Source organism: Anopheles merus, chromosome 2L, assembly GCF_017562075.2.
Source record: "Anopheles merus strain MAF chromosome 2L, AmerM5.1, whole genome shotgun sequence".
NCBI classification, from domain to species: Eukaryota; Metazoa; Arthropoda; class Insecta; order Diptera; family Culicidae; genus Anopheles; species Anopheles merus.
In genome coordinates, this window is record NC_054083.1 from 36,847,853 (window position 1) to 36,866,914 (window position 19,062).

The 19,062-nt window shown below is 41.7% G+C and overlaps 1 protein-coding gene and 1 non-coding gene across 2 annotated transcripts; both read right to left on the reverse strand.

The window, feature by feature from the left end:
* Positions 1-1,000: 1,000 nt before the first annotated feature.
* LOC121594222 (membrane-bound alkaline phosphatase-like) lies at positions 1,001-17,288 on the reverse strand. The gene is made up of 6 exons (XM_041917277.1): positions 17,045-17,288; positions 15,164-15,298; positions 12,820-13,006; positions 11,570-11,742; positions 11,314-11,463; positions 1,001-2,055 (listed from the first exon to the last, which is right to left on the reverse strand). The coding sequence occupies exons 1-6, from the start codon at positions 17,210-17,212 to the stop codon at positions 1,291-1,293; spliced, it is 1,578 nt and encodes a 525-aa protein (XP_041773211.1). The 5' UTR covers positions 17,213-17,288; the 3' UTR covers positions 1,001-1,290.
* On the reverse strand, positions 12,361-12,432 carry Trnae-cuc. Its single transcript has one exon. It is a non-coding gene; the product is annotated as a tRNA-Glu (tRNA).
* Positions 17,289-19,062: the final 1,774 nt, after the last annotated feature.

Sequence of the window (19,062 nt, forward strand, 5' to 3'; positions counted from 1 at the left end):
ACGATTTCGAGCACTTTAAGGGTAGTTTCGAGCAGTACGTTCGGATCATGGTCGGCTCTGCTTCGGGGTGCTTCGGATTTTCACCCTTCTCAATTTTCGTACCGTTGCCCTTTTATTTCAAACAATTCTGAGAATGCTTAGCTCCGCCCTGTTTCCTAACGCTTAACATCGAAACGCTTCGATTCGCTCAAATTGTCAGAAATGAATTGGTGCATTTTAAACATTTATTGTATGCCATTTAAACTTATGTCTTCAATTAGAGAAGTCAAAATAACGTAAGAAATGAAACACTGATTTAACAAACTATCAAATTAACTACAACAATACAACCCACAAAGGTTTCTAATAGCCCTTTTAAACGGCGTACTAATGCTAACTCGTATTTTGAACATTTGAACACATCAAGAAGCAACACAAAGTGTTGAGACATGGTGTATCCTGCTGGTACAAAACCACCAAACCTTTCAAACCAAACAAGGGCGGACAGAAAGAGCTTTGAGGTGCCACAGAGCTTAACGCCAACTGTACGCGCAAACGAGTTTCCAGCATGAAGGAAAACAACGTACCGACGGCCGCTCGTTGGAAAGAAGCCGTAAAACTGGTTTTTATGCTAATAAGCTTAGCGAGGTACACTTTCGAAAGTGCTGCTTGGAAAAAAAACTTTTGCGCTTTGCCGTGGAAGTTGTGGAATTGTGGGAACTGTGGGGAATATATTTGCAATGCGAGCATTGAAGGTTTTCGGGGTGTTTCGACGCTAATTTAACGATAGACTGACAAGTTGACAAGTGACACTCGAGCCGGTTGATTTGTGCTCATTAATCATTAAAGCGTGCATAAGTGCGCAGGAGATATGCTGGACTGTTTCATTGTTCATCCATTGGCATTATGGTGATTCAATAATCTACATTAAATCATTGATTGATATTATAAACTGTTTTTTTTTTTCATAATTTATATTGCAAATATAGTGCTGAATCGATTAAAATACACTCACTGTCTTGTTTTTGCTTCTTTATTTCAAATCTTTCAAAAACACTTTTGCAAATTTAGTACATTTTTTACGTTAACATCTTCTAATTTAAAATAAAACCATCCCAAGTCAATGCCACCTTCTTTTCTGTATATTTTCCTGTCTTTTTAAGTATTTTCAAGCCATTTTCTATATCTTTGTACACTCCCTTGCGCATCAAATAGACCATTCTGGGCATGGTTTTGTACAAAAAGTGGATACTTCGGTCTCTCATTTCGCCTTTCTTAGTGCATTTGTTACATCAAACAGTTCAAAATACTCTACACAAACAGCCGCACACCGAGTGCGGCCAGCAACGTCGCTGTGGAAAGAACCAACGTGGCCGCCCCATCGCAAGCACCATCGATGCAGGAAGCGAACGCAATCGTGTGCGCCACAAAGTGCTGCTCGTAGCCTCCCGACAGCATGAACGCCCACGGACCGGAAGCATACACGGTCGCATCCTCCCCACCGTCAGCCCCTTCCGCCATCGGGACCAGTGCCGGACAGGTACGTTCCAGCCCGTTCGGCACACTCTGCAGCACTTCCATCGGGTCTAGCCGACCCGACCCGGTCCGGTAGTACGTCGAGTGTGCTGGGCCGGTGGCGTAGGTAAGCCCGAGGTAAGGCAACCCATCGGCACTGCTGGTTCCGGCGGCCGAGTCCAACAGGTCGGACGAACGGGCCGGATAGCCGGGCAGGGAAAGCGTACTTCCAACGTCGTTCATCGAGATGAACAGCGTGTTCTGCTCGTTCGCCATCATGTGGGCCATGTTGAAGGCGTTCGCATAGTGGCGCACCTGGTCGAACGCTTTGCGCGGTTTGTTCTGACCGTGGGCCCGCCGGATGTTACCGTCTTCGACGAACAGCAGGTACCCGTTGGTGTGTTCCTTTTTCTGCAGCATCTCGAGCGAGTAGTGCACCATGCGGACGAGGGCGGGTGTGACGCTGCCGTTGGCAATGTCCGCGCTGAACGGAAGATGGTCGTAGTCGAACAGACCGAACAGGTAGTCAATCTTGGACGTGTCCAGGCTGGCCAGTTCGTTCTGTGTGGGTGTGATGGGTAGATAGAAAAGAAAAGGATGTTATCAAGGGTACAATATTCAATAAAAATAATATTCAACATTATGCATGTACACTAGTTAGACAACAATAACAGCATTATTAGGTCTGACCTTGGGATATGTTTTTCAACAGCAAAGGTGTCACAATTGTATGACAGCTTTTTGAAAAACATCTCGCAAGCGTTGAACAATGCAGTTTCAATTGGAAACACTGTACTCTCCGGTTTATTACGAGTATTTAACTAAAGTTATCAATACAGGGTTTTCCAAGTCAGTTTCGAATGTCTTCTTCTTCTATTTGGCGTAAACGTCCTGCGTGGACATGCCGGCCTATACAGGCTTTCAAGACTTAATTCATAACCACGCAACTGGATAGTCAATCCTACGGGGGGACGGTCCATTCTAGGCTTGAACCCATGACGGGCATGGGTTATCGTAATAATTTTTAATTTCTACAGCATGATTTTTGACAGATCTTTTTGATGTGTTGAAAATCATGTGTTGAAACTGAAATTTCTTTTTGAAACAAATAAACCATTTGACAGCTGTTGAAAAACATCTTTGATGCGATGAATAATAATGTTAACATACGAAGCTGACTTGGAAAACCCTTTAATGTCTGACCATGTTCACTTTTTAAATGTGTTGTGGCGAAGGATTTTATTGATAGTATGTAATCCTATCAAAAACACTTAATGAGCTACTCTCTCTCTCTCTCTATTTTCTATCAAAATTATTTTAAGATTGAATTAAAATCATTTTTTGAGAAGCGAATCTCCTTTGAGTCTTATGATTCTCTTATTTTCATAATTTGTTTTGTAAATTTTGTATGCAAATTTGATCTATAAAAAACGTAAGCTATAAGTCACGGAAAGCCAAGCCCACTGGCGGTAGAGGCAGGCCTGGACCAACAATGCGTTGTGCCGACGAAGAAAAATATTTAATAAAGATATTTGAATTAAAACAAACTGGAACTGAAATGCTTAAGTAAAAGAAGTGAAGTTGAATGAAAAAATTTACCAAACACTGGAACAAATCCACAACATATAAAGAACCATTAACATCGTTTAAAGCAAATTACACATTTCAAACCTGCTATTAAACAGCATATTTGCCACATAACACTCTTCTCGAACGACACAATCCGTTTTTTTATTTGCAATTTTGTTCAACATTTCGCTCCTTCCGCCGATAACAAAAGTACGGGAACAATGCGAACATCCGGCAAGAGGGACATCCGGCAAACACACACGCACTCACACACAATACATCCTTCACACACAGAGATAAAGCACTCTGTTCCGTACGCGATATTGCTTCGCCGCTAAATGGGATTGCAAATCAAATCAAATAACCTGGCAGCACGAGCGCGAAGGACGACGAGGGAGGACGAACTCAACGTTTTCCACTCAAGCGAGGGTGTTTCCGGTAGTGTGTGCGTTCGTTTTGTACCACATCACATTCAGCAGCGGGAATGGAAGGAAAAAAATGAGAACGAGAAAGAATCACGTCGACGTCAGGCTGGCCGGCATCATTACGCTGTTTCCAGCTGCAGTTACGCTTTTAAAGCGAGGGTTTGGTGTTTGCTTGCTTGCGAATCAAACAAGATAGGACAAAACTAAGCAGGGCAAAGCACGAGCCAAAGTGGGAGGGGTGAAATTTAATAAATATTTAAAATACTGATTAAGATTCGGACCCCTCGATGTGCCATGTTTCGGCGTCTCGTCGGATGCCTGCCGGATGCTGTGATGCTAATTGAACGGCTGGGCAAGGGGAGTCAAAAGACAAACTTTTGTAGCACATGCAGCGTCAGAGTCAGTTTTTATTCGATTGTCCTGTTCGGAGGGAACAGTGTGTGCTCTCGTTTGAATGGGAATTAGGTGCACGGGTAGGGTTAGAGTAATATTGATAGAATTTGTAGTGCATGTGGGCTCTTTGTAACTTTTGCCACGATATGCGTTTTGTGTGCTTTTCAATGGTTTGTTTTGTTAGTTTGATGGATTATCTACTTACACTCTCATAAATGTCGTATAAGTTTTAAACGGCTTGTTTGTGTATACTTACAAGTTTTACTTGTTAACTCTATCAGCTACGGGAATTGTTACACTCCTTATGAATTTGATAGTATTTGCAAGATTCTGCAAAAGCTAGTTTAAACAATGACTACTGCCCATTCAAGATGATCAATTATGTCCATTCAGCTAAAAATTACTCAGTATTAGTTGAAGCTCTCAAAAGATTTCTTTATACCATCCATATAAAGGTACAGTAGTATGTTACAATCAGCCTATTCCCGAGAAAGTGTGTTGTCGAATTATGTAGTTTTGGAAATGTATATGTATGTATTCAGTTTATGCAGATATTCCAGTTGTGCTGATGGTTTTTATGCTTTGGATCTGCAGTAGAAGTAATAGCAGTAGTAGTAGTAATAGCAATGATAGAAATAGCTGTATCAGTATTCGTAGTTCTGGAAGCTGTAGCAATATTACTATTAGTGGGGCCCTTCACAATTCTAGTCAGCTTTTTGTATGGAGTTTGACAGTTGGAGGCTTAAATCATGTAAATACTCCATACAAAACCACACATGAAACTAACCTGCAATTTTCAGTCTAGATTATTCTAGTCTCAACGCTAGAATTAGATTCGAGTACCTGTTCGAAAAAATTGCAAAATACGGTGTTGTTTACATTTACCCCAAGGTGCATACCAGGTGGTGGAATCTAGAATCAAAGTGTATTTAGTTCAGGTGGTTTCATATCATTTTTATAAGCAATTTTGAACATCACTTTTTGACAGGACGGGTGAAAGCTTTTACTCAAACAAGCTTTCTGGAGGATTGACGAATACACAAAACACTTTTAAAATCTTCATTCAGAAGCAGAAGCTATAAAAATCAGGCTTCTAAATACATACACCTTGGGATAGGCCCACCTGTATATTATACCTACTTAGATAGCTGCTCGAAAACTGCTATACAATGCAAACAGGCAGACAGGCTGAAATTTCAGTCTACGAACTTAAAAAAAAAAAAGACCCTCATTAATAAAATTAGTCGAAATAATATAAATATTAGTATTATAAGTAATAGAGCCAGAAGAACTACCAAAGTAGCAGAGTTAATAGTAGTAGTTGTAGTAGTAGTAGTAGTAGTGGTATAGGTAGTAGTAGCAACAGAAGCAGTAGTAAAAGTTGCAGCACTTGCTGTAGTAGTTGTAGTATTAGTAATAGTGCAAGTATTAGTTGTAGTATTAATTTTTGTATAATTCATTGTCGCATAGCATTACGTTACATTCATATTATAAAGTAAATGTTTATAGTAGAGCGTCATCCGATTTGCTTAAGAAGTTTAAAAATCATTAATAGGTTAAATAATTCATCATTAAATGTCATTCCCATGTTCGGAAAAATAATACAAAAATAATCCTATTTCCAAAACTTAAAACCAAAAACAAATTTACTATATCCTGAAAGTGTGAAGGAAATATAAATCACGTAAATAGACAACGATTACAGACCATATTGCAAAGAGAAAAAGGAATACTACGAAACCATCCGAGCTTAATTCATTCCGACGAAACTACCATAGTAGGTCTAGGGATGCCTTATCCATTCAGCAGGCTTCTTATCAGAGACCTAATTGGCTTTTTTCCCGTTGCGGGTTAGTCAGTCTTGCGTATTCAGAGTTAGGTCCATACGGGGGTTCAAGTCATGACGGGCATGTTTTGTTGGATCGTACATCTTGTCGAGTGTCCCCCTCACTCTTGTGACACTTACACTACTCTTCACAAAGAGCTTTTTGTTCTCTTTTGTCCTTCGTTCCCTTATCGATGATGCAACCTCTATAGAAGGATATTACAGTGTTCGTGAAAATCACTCTATTACAAAACCATATCAAATCAATGTATCACACCGTAATGCGCTTATTGACATGTCTTTAGGATACAACATTATTAAGCTACAGAAAATGAATACCCAATTAACTTGAAATTAAGCACAATAATTATCATAGTTTATTCTGTTCATTTATCGTGGAAATAGACAAAAATTTTGAGAGCAAATTTACACTATAAATGATTCATAACAACGTTCCTTACACGGAATCGATACACGAATGTTGTACGAACTGGAGCATCCGTCCATTTCAACTTAAAGAAATACAACTTTTACACTCACACACATTCCAACACCGTCTGACGCAATTGTAATCAATGCAGTACAGAAGTGTACTTAATCGAGAAGCTTTCACACATCCGCAATGCACCAGCAGCCTGGCTAGACCGCAGCCACCAAGGTAATCGATGCAAGCCACGATTCGTGCCGAGGACAGTCATCGGCCGGATTGCGTACAGCCGCACACGTGTGTGCCGCACCCTTAACCCTCTGAGCAAACATTTGCTTTTAATTGGTTTTCTGTGGTCTAATCTCGATCTCGTGGGTGCCTGGGGCAGGAACTCGAGAAAACAGTACCAGTACCAGACCGAACTGAAGTCATCGTCGCATAGGGATGCTGCTGCATTGCGTGCAGTTTCGGTGTTGCGCAAAAGTTGCGAAAAGAAATTAAAGAAGCTCGTTGTTTATAGCATCAGAAAAACAGCGCCCAACACGGAAAACAATAAACACATTGATGGGGAATGGGTATGGTGGACGGTTGTGTGTGTGTGTAGCGGGAGAGTTTTATGTCTCAATAAAAGTCGGCGGCATTTGGTGGCGTACGAGGCCGGCCCGTAGCCACACTTTTATACCGTTAATTAATGGCAATGATCAAATTTAATGAATTTCTCCTCCTCCTCCTCCCTTTTTTCTGTCTGTCGGCAGTGTAGCTGCTTTCCGCCCGGTGTGCTGTGTCGCTTCGGTGTAGCACCGCAAGGAATGCCAAAGTTTCGAATAAAAGTATTTTTACAACTGTAACTGCTCGCGCAGGGTGAGGCACAATTAAGGAAGATTCCAGGCAATCATTTTGCACTTTTTTTTTTTTTGTTCTTGTGGTTGGTGCGAAATTTGCACGCAAGCGATTAAGCAGGAACTTTTGGGGATCGGAATGGCGAGGAAAAACAGACATTTCTAATTGATTCCTATAAAACCTGAACATTATGTAACATTGGAAAAAGAGTAATTAAAAAAAGGAGAAATAAATTGCCGCGAGGTCGCGCAAGGAATGGATAAAGGCAAATAAAAATTGGGGAGATAAACGTTGTCAGTAATTTGTAGACAATTTAAATAATTTGGACGTGTTGGTTGCGCTTTTAGAAGTTTTAGGAATCAAATACACTTTTCTGATGTATTGATGTAGTTTATTTAATATTTTTCTGCTATAATATTTGAACTACTAGTTTAAAAGCCGGTCTCATGGTACAGTCGTCAACTCGACCGACTTAACAACATGCCCGTCATGGGTTCAAGCCCCAAATAGACCATGTCGCCATACGTAGGAATGACTATCCTGCTATGGGGGGAAATCAATAAGTCACTGAAAGCCAACCCCACAAGTGGGTTGGCAGGCCTTGACCGGCATCGGTTGTTGAGCCAAAGAAGAAGAAGAAGAAGCTTAAAAGCAATATTGTATGTTTTGGGAAATATTCAACGGTTTATTTGAATAAAACAAATGAAAAGTTTATAATTGGAAATTACATATTGAATGACCAGAGTTTGATTTTCGACTTTTGATTTTTATTAGAAATTACATCTTCAATGATCAGAATTTAATTTTTAATAATTTCAAAAGGTCTTTAAGCGTTTGAGCATTCCTGAACTTTTAATAATTTATAAGAATTAAACTCCTAGCAAATGTGTGTAATTTCCTGCTGAAAACGTCTCATGTAGCTGGTTATCTTTAGCAAGCTCCCTTTGTTTGGAATTATTTCTGATTTAAAAAATGATTCTCTTCTCCAAATATTCATTTTAACAGTTTTCATTCACCACCACACACTGATCTCGCACATCTGCACACCGCCCAAAAGTACCGACACAAACGACGCTATGGTCGTATCCATAAAAAGCAACGACTTTCGATCGGGCAGCAACAAATTTCGCAACATAAATTCCAATAGCACTCACCACCAGATTGACACAGGGAGTATAAAAATCTGATAACAATCTCACACCCGCATCCCACCCCGAATGATTGACAATAAAGACCGTGTGATCGTGTATGGCTGGCTGGCAAATATTAGAATGCCAGTCGCTGAACCCTGACTGCAACTGCCAGAACGAAAGAACGAACGATCGAAATAATAAAAATAATGAATAAAGTGTGCGAGATGCGCTTGGTTTTCTCTTTTTGTTTTTGCGGTCCTTTCCAACGTTCGCCGTACCGCAGAACGTGACGATAAACTTCAAACGCGTCCACCTTCAAACGGAAAGCGCAAACCAGCCGGGGCGCGGCCAAAGCGGACTGGCCAAAGCGTCCGTTCGTCCTCTTTGGCGACACGTTTGCGCGGCACGTTCGGGCATAAACCCCGAGAATGGAAACAGGGAAACGACGTGTGAAATGCACTTGCGGTGCAATTCGTGTGCAGTTGGCAAAGCTCGTTCGATCGGTGTTATTATAACGTACGACCCGGTCGACTGGGGAAGGTGTCAGGGACTCCCAAAAGCCTCTATAAACTATAATAACAATCTGCCAACTGGTGGTACGTTTGCAAATTTGTGAACTTTTGCTAGAATTTTTGGGGAAAGAGTGAGCAATAGGTAGAGTTAAATCAACAGAATGTTTTATGAGAACAGCATTGTATGTAAATTAGTAAAAGTGTGTTAAAGAAAAATGGTCTTATTATTCATTAAAGAAACTTGAAATGAAAAATTATAAATTCAACAAACGATATATTTTTATCACTTTTCCCAAACACTTATGTTGTAATGAAAAAAAAAAACAAAAACCTCAACGGAAGTCCGAACCTAACCGAGAGCGGCCCTTCTCATCAAGACCGCTTTAGCTTTCCTACTGCATTCATGCATGCCCGTTTGTCCCCACTCCGTTCCCCCATTACCCCCCCCCCTCCACCCCTTCACCGCACACCTTATATGCCAATATCTTTCGAATTAAATCGACCAGCGCATTGCACCTTCGCGCTAGGTGTGCCAATCCGCTCCGTGCTGCGGTTCGGTTTGCACGTTCGCTCGCCGTTGACCACCGCCGACCGATGTGCACGCCAGTGGCGGCGGCAATTGACGTGCCGAATGATTTATATCAGCCATTTTACACCGTCCCGAAACACAGCCACACCGGCGGCCGAACCGAGCCAGAACACAGAAAACGCATCGGCACGATAAATCAAACCCAAACCGTGTCCTGCGTGCGGGTCCCAGGGAGCCGTCCCGTTGGAAGCAATGCTAACGCGGGTCCGGGATGGGAAGTCAATGGGAATGGGTTTTGTTTTGGTTTTTTTTTTTTTTTGATATATCGGTTTCTCTCTGTTATGCCCTGTTTGATCGGTTTGTCCTTGGGTTTAGAGGCGCCGGACTATTGGGCACGAGAAGTGATTGAGCGATAAGGGAAGATTTTGAACGATTGGGCAATTATTGAAGGTGCAGGTTGGGATGAATCTAAGCGTCCAGACGCCCAACGAACCAAGCGAAGGCAATTTATAAGGTAATTTAATACCTTAGTGTTCATGTGCTTTGAAGGCCGTTATCATATTAAAAAGCTTTATAACTTCTTTATATTTAAGATCAAGGATTAATAAGTTCGTTCCTAAAATACAACTAAATAGGAACGGAAGAGACTGAATTCACTTTTCTGCACATACTTTAAATGTGTCAACTACACTCTTTTCTCTAGATTATCACGTTCTCGGGTATAGATCTATGGACAGTTCGAATAAACCTTTTCACAATTCAATCTAAGGACAATTTACACAACAAAACCAACCCAAGCAGGTTCTTTCATTCGTTTTTTCATTCGACGAACTGGAATCTTTCGTTGAAACACTAACTGCATTAAAAAAATTCAACTCACTTCGTTTTCCCACTGGAAAGTACTTAGTGAACTGATCCGTTCTTTCTCCCCATCTCTAGCTCCCTCTAGATTTTCTTCAAAGGCACTTTAAATGCTCCAAATTTGGTACGAGAAATAACTCCCAAAATTTCCATCGCCAAAACTACTAAAACGCCACCGTCTTTAAGCTCCTTCCCGAGCACACATTCGCTCACACGGTTCCAAAATTGCCACAAAACAAACACCATTCATCAATCCTACTGCCCAACAACTTACTTTAGATCATTTGCAAACGAATGGCACATAAATTACACGAACCGGTCTCGTGTCCAATCATCATACCTACCCGTAGGTCCTGCAGTTGAATTTCAAAAACCCGAGCCAAGTATCGTTCTTCAAAAGAGTTTTGAGAGTTGGTTTTTTTTTTCTCAAAATACAAACATCCAACAGCCCATAAATCATGGAAGATTTTATCGAAAACTGTCGAGCTTTGGTGAGCGAGCGCGCGCGCGAGATACGGCGTGGCGAACAGCGAGCGCGTATTATGTCTTTATTACGTGATGTGGTTCCACTCGAAAGTGGAATCACTTGGCAGATACAAAAAAAAGCAACACGAAGAGCCTCCCAAAAAGAAAGCAGTTCCGGGTGGAATGATAAATTAAAACCAAACAAGCACAATAATCCTTCCAAATCGCTCTTCACGGCTGTGTCTCCGCTGTGCAGTTCCGAGATCGAACTAACCCAACGGAACTCTCTCTTTATCGTTAATGGTGTTTTGTTTGGGAGTTTGGTGTCGATAAGCGGACCACTTGTGTAGAAAAATTGGGTTCGAGTCAAACTTGTGCACGTGATAATGGCTTTTCGTACGTGATTTTCCTACGTTTCTTAAAATACATCCCCAAACCCGGAACTCCCGGATTCCTCAACTCAGTCGAACGCTTTATGGAATGGTGGAATGGTCCCTTTTCTAACAAAAATAAAAACACTGTTTCTACTCCCCATCGATCGTTGGCCATTTCCATGTTGCACATTCGAAATGTAGTCGTAAAAGTTTTTCACTTTATGATGCCTCAATGGTTCTAAGGATGGCGTGTGTCTCTCTCTCGAGACCGATTTGCTCGGGAGGTCATAATAACACGGATGAATTATGTGTTTGGCGAGCTGAATTAATGGGCTTTCCAGCAAAAGAGAAACGTAAACGATCGTTTGGAACAGCTCTGCCGCGAAATCTACCATTTATAATGATGCTACTACTGCTGATAGTAGACAAGGTAGCTACAGTAAAGGTGCGCTTGTGTCTTACTTACCACGGTAGTGATGTACGTCGCATTCGCTCCCGCCTTCGATTGTTTCCACTCGTTGATGAGGTTTTTGCCATCCGTGCGCAGTCCCCGCTGACCGGATGGGTCCGTCTCGACGGTGGGAAGGAAATGTTTGCGCCCACCACCCAGAATCACCTATTGAGCGTGTTGCAAAGAAGCAAGAAGAAAAAAAACATAGCAAAATGAAACACACATTAAAGCACGAACGAAGCAAGTGGGGCAGCAAAAATTTGTCTCGCACCTTAAACTGCTTGCCAATGTCACCGTGAATGAGCTGATGAGCAATGTCCGGTACGGTGGCGGTATTGCATCCGCCAGCACTAACGTCCGCATCGTTTTCCCACCGGCTGTCCGGGCTGTTCGCGTACAGGGCTGCGTTTGAGCCGGAGGTCACGCGAGACGTTGTCGCAAAACCTTTGGTTGGGAGGAAAAGAGTGTGTTTATTAACGTTTTTGATATTTTTTGTTCTGTGATTTTACACAAACTTCATAAAATCAAACAGTTAAATAAAACAGTATTATATATAAAAGTAGTTATTGCTGTAAATAAGGAAAAGAAAATAATAAATAACTATTGAATGAAAACTAATTTGTTAAAACTTAACAATTCACTATACTTTACTTAACTTAAAATATTAGCAAAAATTTAGTAATAGGAAGAAGGAACAACATGCATGAAGGAAAGCAAACTATAGAAATACTTTCTATTTTCTTACTTTAGTCATCCGTTTTAATATTATTTTTTTGCTATCTGCTCTGATATTATAAGTCCGCTTTTTTCTGAATCTACTAAATATACTGAATTTTCATGAATTTACTGTTTGCTTAACTGTTCATTTTTCATTCATCATTTTTAATTTAAAATTGAAATGAAAATAAAAATGTATTGATTCATTTATTTTTACAGCTATAAAACGTGAGTACGTACGTCAATACACAATACAAGCGATTTATGATGTTTTACTACCAAAAGAGAGATCCATCTGTCCAATCGGAACAGCGTGAGAAAACGATAGAAACAACAAAAAATCTTTTCCCATACCGGGAATCGAACCCGGGCCTTCCGGGTGAGAGCCGGATATCCTAACCACTAGACAATATGGGAGTTGTTACTTCCCAATTTCTAACAACGTACTAGATCAGCGTTTGTTTGCGTTGCTGATCTCATCTTTGATACGGTTCATGAAACAAGCAGAGGCGTTAGCTGCGCTTCTGCTCAGTCCATTCACTTCAATCAATCGCTCTATAAATAGTTAGTCAGTGTGCGCATGCCTGCTAAAACATAGTTATAATTAGACTGATTTGCCTGTGCTGATTCTTACTGCAGGAAGTAGTACCTATCCAAGAATAAAAATTGAACAGTTTAACTGCAATTGATGTTCTATAAATCACTGACATCTCTACAACCCGCTAGTATATTACTATTGAGTTACAACACTACCCCAAAGCGATCAACACTAAATCTACTTCTGCGTCAAGTGAAAACACTTACCAACCGCTTTGCCCGCCTCGAGCGCCCATTTGGCGATGGAGGCCAGTTGTTTCGCCGGATCCATGGCACACTCGCCCCGGCGGACCGTCGGGTCCATTGCCACCGTGCCGAGGTTCGATTTCACACCCGTCAGAAAGGCTGTCCCGGCGCAGGCACTGTCCGGCACGCGGCTATCGACGCAGTACGTCTGTCGTGGCGAGGGAGAAAGCAAGCAGAGAGAAAGCTACATAAAAACGGCCTTTCCAGTACGCGAAATACGCTTCCAGTGTCCCCAGGGCACTGGGATAAATAATGCCCTTCCCATTCTGGGTGGGCTCGGGTGGCTCAGCTGAAAAGCAAAACAAATCCATTCATTTCCCCATTCACTACTATAGCTCGGGAAATAGCGCGGCCCATCAACACCCGGGTCCCCGGGTTGGACATCCGAACGAAACGCCAGCGCGACTAAGTGGCCAATTTATGGTGGCCTCATCCTACGTTACGGAGCTGGGGAGAGTTCGGTGGGAATTTTAACGGTCTCAAACTCTAGCTCACACACACACACACCATTCACTCGGGAAAATGCGGAGAATGACGCTACAAATCATGGTCCACTGGTGCACGTACACTCCGTTTATTCTGTTTTTCTTTTCGAACGCTTCCCCCGCTTCCGAACCGTACTCGAAAACCATGTGTTTCCAATCAATAACCGGAAAAATAGAATAGAACCCACCGGAGCGCACCGGGCACGGTCCCATTCCAACGTGTCATCGTACAATTGCTTTGCCGGCCCCATCATATTTCCCGCCGTGTGCGCTCTTCTTCGTGTGCTATTCTGCCCTTGCGTCGATCGAAAACATTTTCCCCAATCGATTTGCCGGACGCATGTGTGTGTGTGTGTGTGTGTGTGTGTGTGTGTGTGTGTGTGTGTGTGTGTGTGTGTGTGTGTGTGTGTGTGTGTGTGTGTGTGTGTGTGTGTGTGTGTGTGTGTGTGTGTGTGTGTGTGTGTGTGTGTGAGGGGCATGGTGCAATTTTCCCACCCCATCCAGGTTTCTTCGCTCTTGCCAGCACTCACGCGCTCGTTCGGTCTATCCCTCTGGCGGCGTGTTTCTCTTCATGCGAGAAAACGTGCACTAGTAGTATTGAGCATTTTTCTGGTTGAGTGAAACCAGCACGCATGGAACGGTTCCAAAACGACCCGAAATGAATGAAGCTTCCGGGCAGAAAATGATCCTTTTTTTCTCAATACTTTGGGGAAAAACTTTTCTAGAACAGAGTAGATTTTCTGTCCCAAAATGGCATTAATTGAAACAAGTGTTAAAGTTATAACATTTCAAAATTTCAATCTCAATGTAACTTACAATTTAAATTCAAAATAATTTAAATTATTTAAAAATATGGTAAGAAATCGCCAACTTATGTGTGGCGCTAATATGCAATCTGAATATGCAATGTAATCTGAATCCAAAAATTAAAATTAGAAAAGTGTGGAAAATTTAATACTTTTTGTTTTTTCCAAACGATTTATCCTACAATTTGCAACATCGATTGCCACACTCGAAACTGTCAATAAAGCTAAGATTCTGTACTGTCAGGGACGAAATAACATGCCGTATACTCTAAGTGGACACACTAATCAAGGTGCTGTTCCTGCGTCTATGCGGAAGTTTGATTAAGGGATTACCAGGACCCTAAGCAGCCTGTTACATTGCATAGTGGCTCATCGAACCCTGTATTGATTGTATCTATGTTTTGGTCATTTCATAATTTAAAAAAATGCTTTATTTTCCATCAATAAAATAGTTCATTCGACAAATCCAGCTGAGAATGTTTGAACAACAATTGAAGTACTTCATAGAACTTTACCATACGTGAGCATTTCATCGAATTAAGTGAGTCAAATAAGAAATCTTTGAACATGAAATTTGCAAAGAGTCACTAGAACTTAGGAAAGCGCTCAAATTTTAAATAGTCGTTCAAGAGAGATTCCTTTTGAATCTGCACTTGAAAATAACGACTTGTTGTAAGATAAAATAGAATAAATCGATTCCTGTTACCGTCTCCTCAATGTGGTTCAAAAGAACCACAATCACCTCATAGTTCCATTTTTAAATCCAATCCAATCCTGTTAGTTAGTATCGTTTTCCAGCCCCAATCATCATATCGATAAAAGGAAATAGTCTAATCGAAAACAAGTTCAATTTCATTCCAACCGGATTTCATGAGACCGGATGCTGACTACACTCAAAAGCCAAGCACCTACACTTCGAAGGCCACAGCTGTCTGCTGGCTTCCTCCATTCCCAACAGACATAAAAAAGAGCAGGCAAAAAAAACGATGCAATGCAGCAACATCCAATACTTACCCGTGCATTTCCGCTCCACTTCAAACGCTCGAAGGCAAACGTTTCATTGTCGCCCCCGTTGTAGTACCGGGCCCCAGTCACGGTTGTCTGGGACATGCCCGCCCCGACGAACACCATGATGTTTTTGGCAATGTTCTGCGTGGCATGGTGAGGCGGCCCAAAGGATGCGGTCCAACGGAGCGTAAATCGGTCGGTGTGCGGTCGGTTATCGTGGAAGAGCAAACAGGCGCGCGGAGGATGGAAATAAGAAAATCGTGTATTAGAGATTTGAATGAAATAGATTGGTAAGATTTTACCATGAAATTAAAATGTATGGTGTATTTTAAATTTAACACAACGAAGATTTGTGTACCGACAACGGTGCCGCATATCGCTTTGGTCATATAAACTTCATATGGCTGCAAATTGGTGGAAACAGTTGAGAGAGGAATGGCTTGCATTACATGGCCGAAACGATATACCGCACCGGTGCGTACGAATGATGCGTATCTGTAAATTCAAGGATATTCTTTGTAGTTTCATGAATATTGAAGATGAATCTCAATGACATCTATCATTCATATGAATGAAGTCTACGTTTAATTTATCACCGAAGACACTAGCTCCTATTTAATACAATATTTTTAATAGTGTATCATCTTTTCTGTGTACAGATAAAATTGAAAAACTTGTTCTAATAGCCATCTGCATCCCAGAATGAAAGCTCTTCATCCAATATCACAAATCCGGCCATTCTTAGAGCCATCAGTATGTAGGCATAATCTGAACCACATAATTGAAAGTCTGACTCTTTCTAATGCTTTTTGAAGCAAGTCCTCCGTTTTTGTATTCATCATTCAACCCATGCTTAGAGACGTTGTTTGAAGACTAGAACTAGCTCATTTCGATTGGTCACGATAAGCAAAAATATACTTTTTGGCTAAATTTGTGAACAAATTGTTCAACAACTTGTTCTCAAGCCCAGTTTCTGAAGCTTGCATCAGCACCAACTGGCTTGTACAAACAAAATTATACCAATGGCATTGAGAAAAGCGCGTAAATTCCATAAGAGTAGTATGTAAGACCCACAAACTGGGAAGTTTCCTGTCTATTTTACAATCAACCACGTACAATATACAGGAATTTTCCAAACAAAGACGATAACGAGTACTTTCTCTCAGTTTCCACCTGTCCCAACCATTATTAAATCGTTTGTCAAAGCCACTCTATCAATACAAACGATAGCTTTAGTGTCTACTGTTTCTAAACTCCTGCAATCAAACACAAACTATACAATTCATTTTTAATTACGTATCAATATACATTTACTCAATCCACTACTCTACCGATTGTCTGATAGCAACGCTTAATTCAGTTCAATTCCTTTATGACCCATTCGATCGCAATGCACATCTTCACTTTTCGCGATAAGCAAGAAACGATAGGAGCAAAACGGCACGACCGTTCCCAGCTGTCCGTTATCGAAATTGAATCGGTAATTTTCAAACTGGATCATCGGTTATTACCACACCGGATTGCCTGTTGATATGCCCCGTTGGAACCGTTCGCGATTCAGCAGTACAGAAGTTGAGGGAGAAGAAATCAGCGGTAAGCTCATATCTCTAAGCTGCTATCACGATAAGCTCTTTCCCAATCACCCGCCCCATGTACATCATTCTTATCTTTTTGTTGGTATGATACAGTATTATGTGCTTCATTGAATGAGTGGATTCATTCATAAACACCACAACGGAATGGTGCTACTTTTCACATTAATTGCAATCATTTTCATTATGCTACGTTTAACGCCACTGCGTGTACGTCACAGCAAAGGAGTCACACTTTCACAGCACAAAGTAATAGCTAATCGCATAACACACACACACACAAAACGATAATTACAATCTTCTGCATCGTGTAGTCCTTCTTCTCGTACAGCAGCTCGTGGGCCATATGCTTCCAGTGGTGAGCATCGTGCTCTTCGTGCCCTTTGACCTGGATCCACGAGGAACCGACTGCCAGGATAAGTAGCAGGCTCAGCAGAGCCTCCCAAGCGCCCCAGCGGTTCATGAGTGTCCCCTTTTCTGTTCTGGACTGTCACTGTCGAACACTTGTCGCGCTTTGCCGGTCGTAAGCCTGCCGTACCTGTAGCCGTACTAACTGTTGCCGTATGCAATGCCGGTCCGTTTTATAGGCATCTGATAAGATTGTTCCGATCGCTTGATGGACAGGAATCTGGTACCTCTGGTTCTGCAGCACGCTACAATCAACGGCAGCAGAGCTAAAATGCAACAAGGTAGAGTGTATCTTTTAGACGACAAAAGCTTAAAGTCTGATTTTAGAGAAAGAAAACCTGATCAAAAATAGAAAAATGTACGTCTTTATTTTGAACCTTAACATTTTCAATGCAGTGGCATGTAAACATGTTGCTGATTTGTTGTCATTTTATACTCCATTTATTTACCACATTTGTACAAACCACAAAATAATTTCAAGCAATTTCAAAACATTTTCTAATTCCCAATGTTCTATTTAAGTATCTTAAACAGTTCTAGCATCAATGTTGCACCGCACCGCCCATGTAACGTTGCGCATCTCAAGCGTATCTTACGCGTGAAAACAGATGTCGCCCCATGTGTAGCGGCTCCCCGCTGTGCGCCACGCTGCTGGTGCCGTGCGCAAACGAACGAACGCGAGCACTCGTCGAACATTTTTGCGCACGGCCCCAAGCCCAGACCCAATTGTCCCCCTCGGTGACTACGGCAAACGCACTTCGATCACTCGAGCACCTTCGGCCGTTTGTGGCGGACCCTCGGCCTGCCCCGTTTGGGGTTTGGGTCGCCGTGGATTGCTTTGTTTCGCGGCGGCGCATCGCTTATCGGTGTGCGCGGGTAGGAGGATGAAGAGGGCTGCGCTTAATTGAGCGGGAAAGCGTGAGAAAGGCGGGAGGGGGAGGGGGGGTAGGGGGAGGCTTAAAAGATGCCCGATAAGGGTCTGGATCATTTGAGAGACGATTGTGCTATTTTATACGCCGGTCAAATCATAATCGATGATGTGCTAAATTACATACACACAAACAAACAACCAAACGTGGTGGGGAGGGAGGGGGGGGGGGTGAGGGGTGCAAAACGTTGACCAGAAATTTTGGGCATTTATTGCGAAATGCAACATGCCACTTTTGATGATTGTGCAATTATTCTTTTTCATGCCGCAGTTGTACTAAATGCCACTTAGTGGACCAAGTATAATTGAGGTTATACTTATCACTACCACTTTTTAACGATTAGAGACATACATTGGAAGAATTGAAGCACATTCCGCACACAATTGTTTGCCCGAGATACTAAACATGTAGCCGTGAATATAGTCATTGTATTTTAAAGTATACTAAGCTTGTATTCTACTTGAGATTATTACTCCTAATAATACAAACAAGAGAAGAAAGAGATGGAAAAGAGCAAGAATCCCAGAAGAGAACGATAATCGGCCAAGGCAAAGGAATTGTTGTACGAAAGCATGGCGATGAAATGACGATACATTGGAAAGTTATAAATGGGGATGAAAAATGTGTTTTTCAGTCTCTTTTGGATCTATCCATACGATAACATAGATTGTAATCTTGGCCCTTGCCTTTAAGGTTGTTCAAAAATATGTATAGATTTGAAGCAGGCTGAGGTTACAAGACTGAATATTAGGTGCTAACATTGGAAAGATAACGATCTTTCACTCCCTTTACTCCCTTCCAGATTGAACGAAATAAGTTAAAGTCTTTGGATTTTCATCCCTTTTATTCACACCTTTTGTTTGTTAACAAATCACCTTACATGACAGTCGGGAGTAAATTAGTAAATTGAGAGATTCTCCACAACTGTTAACCGTAGCGTTGGCTACCAGATTTACACACGTAAGTTGGCAACCGG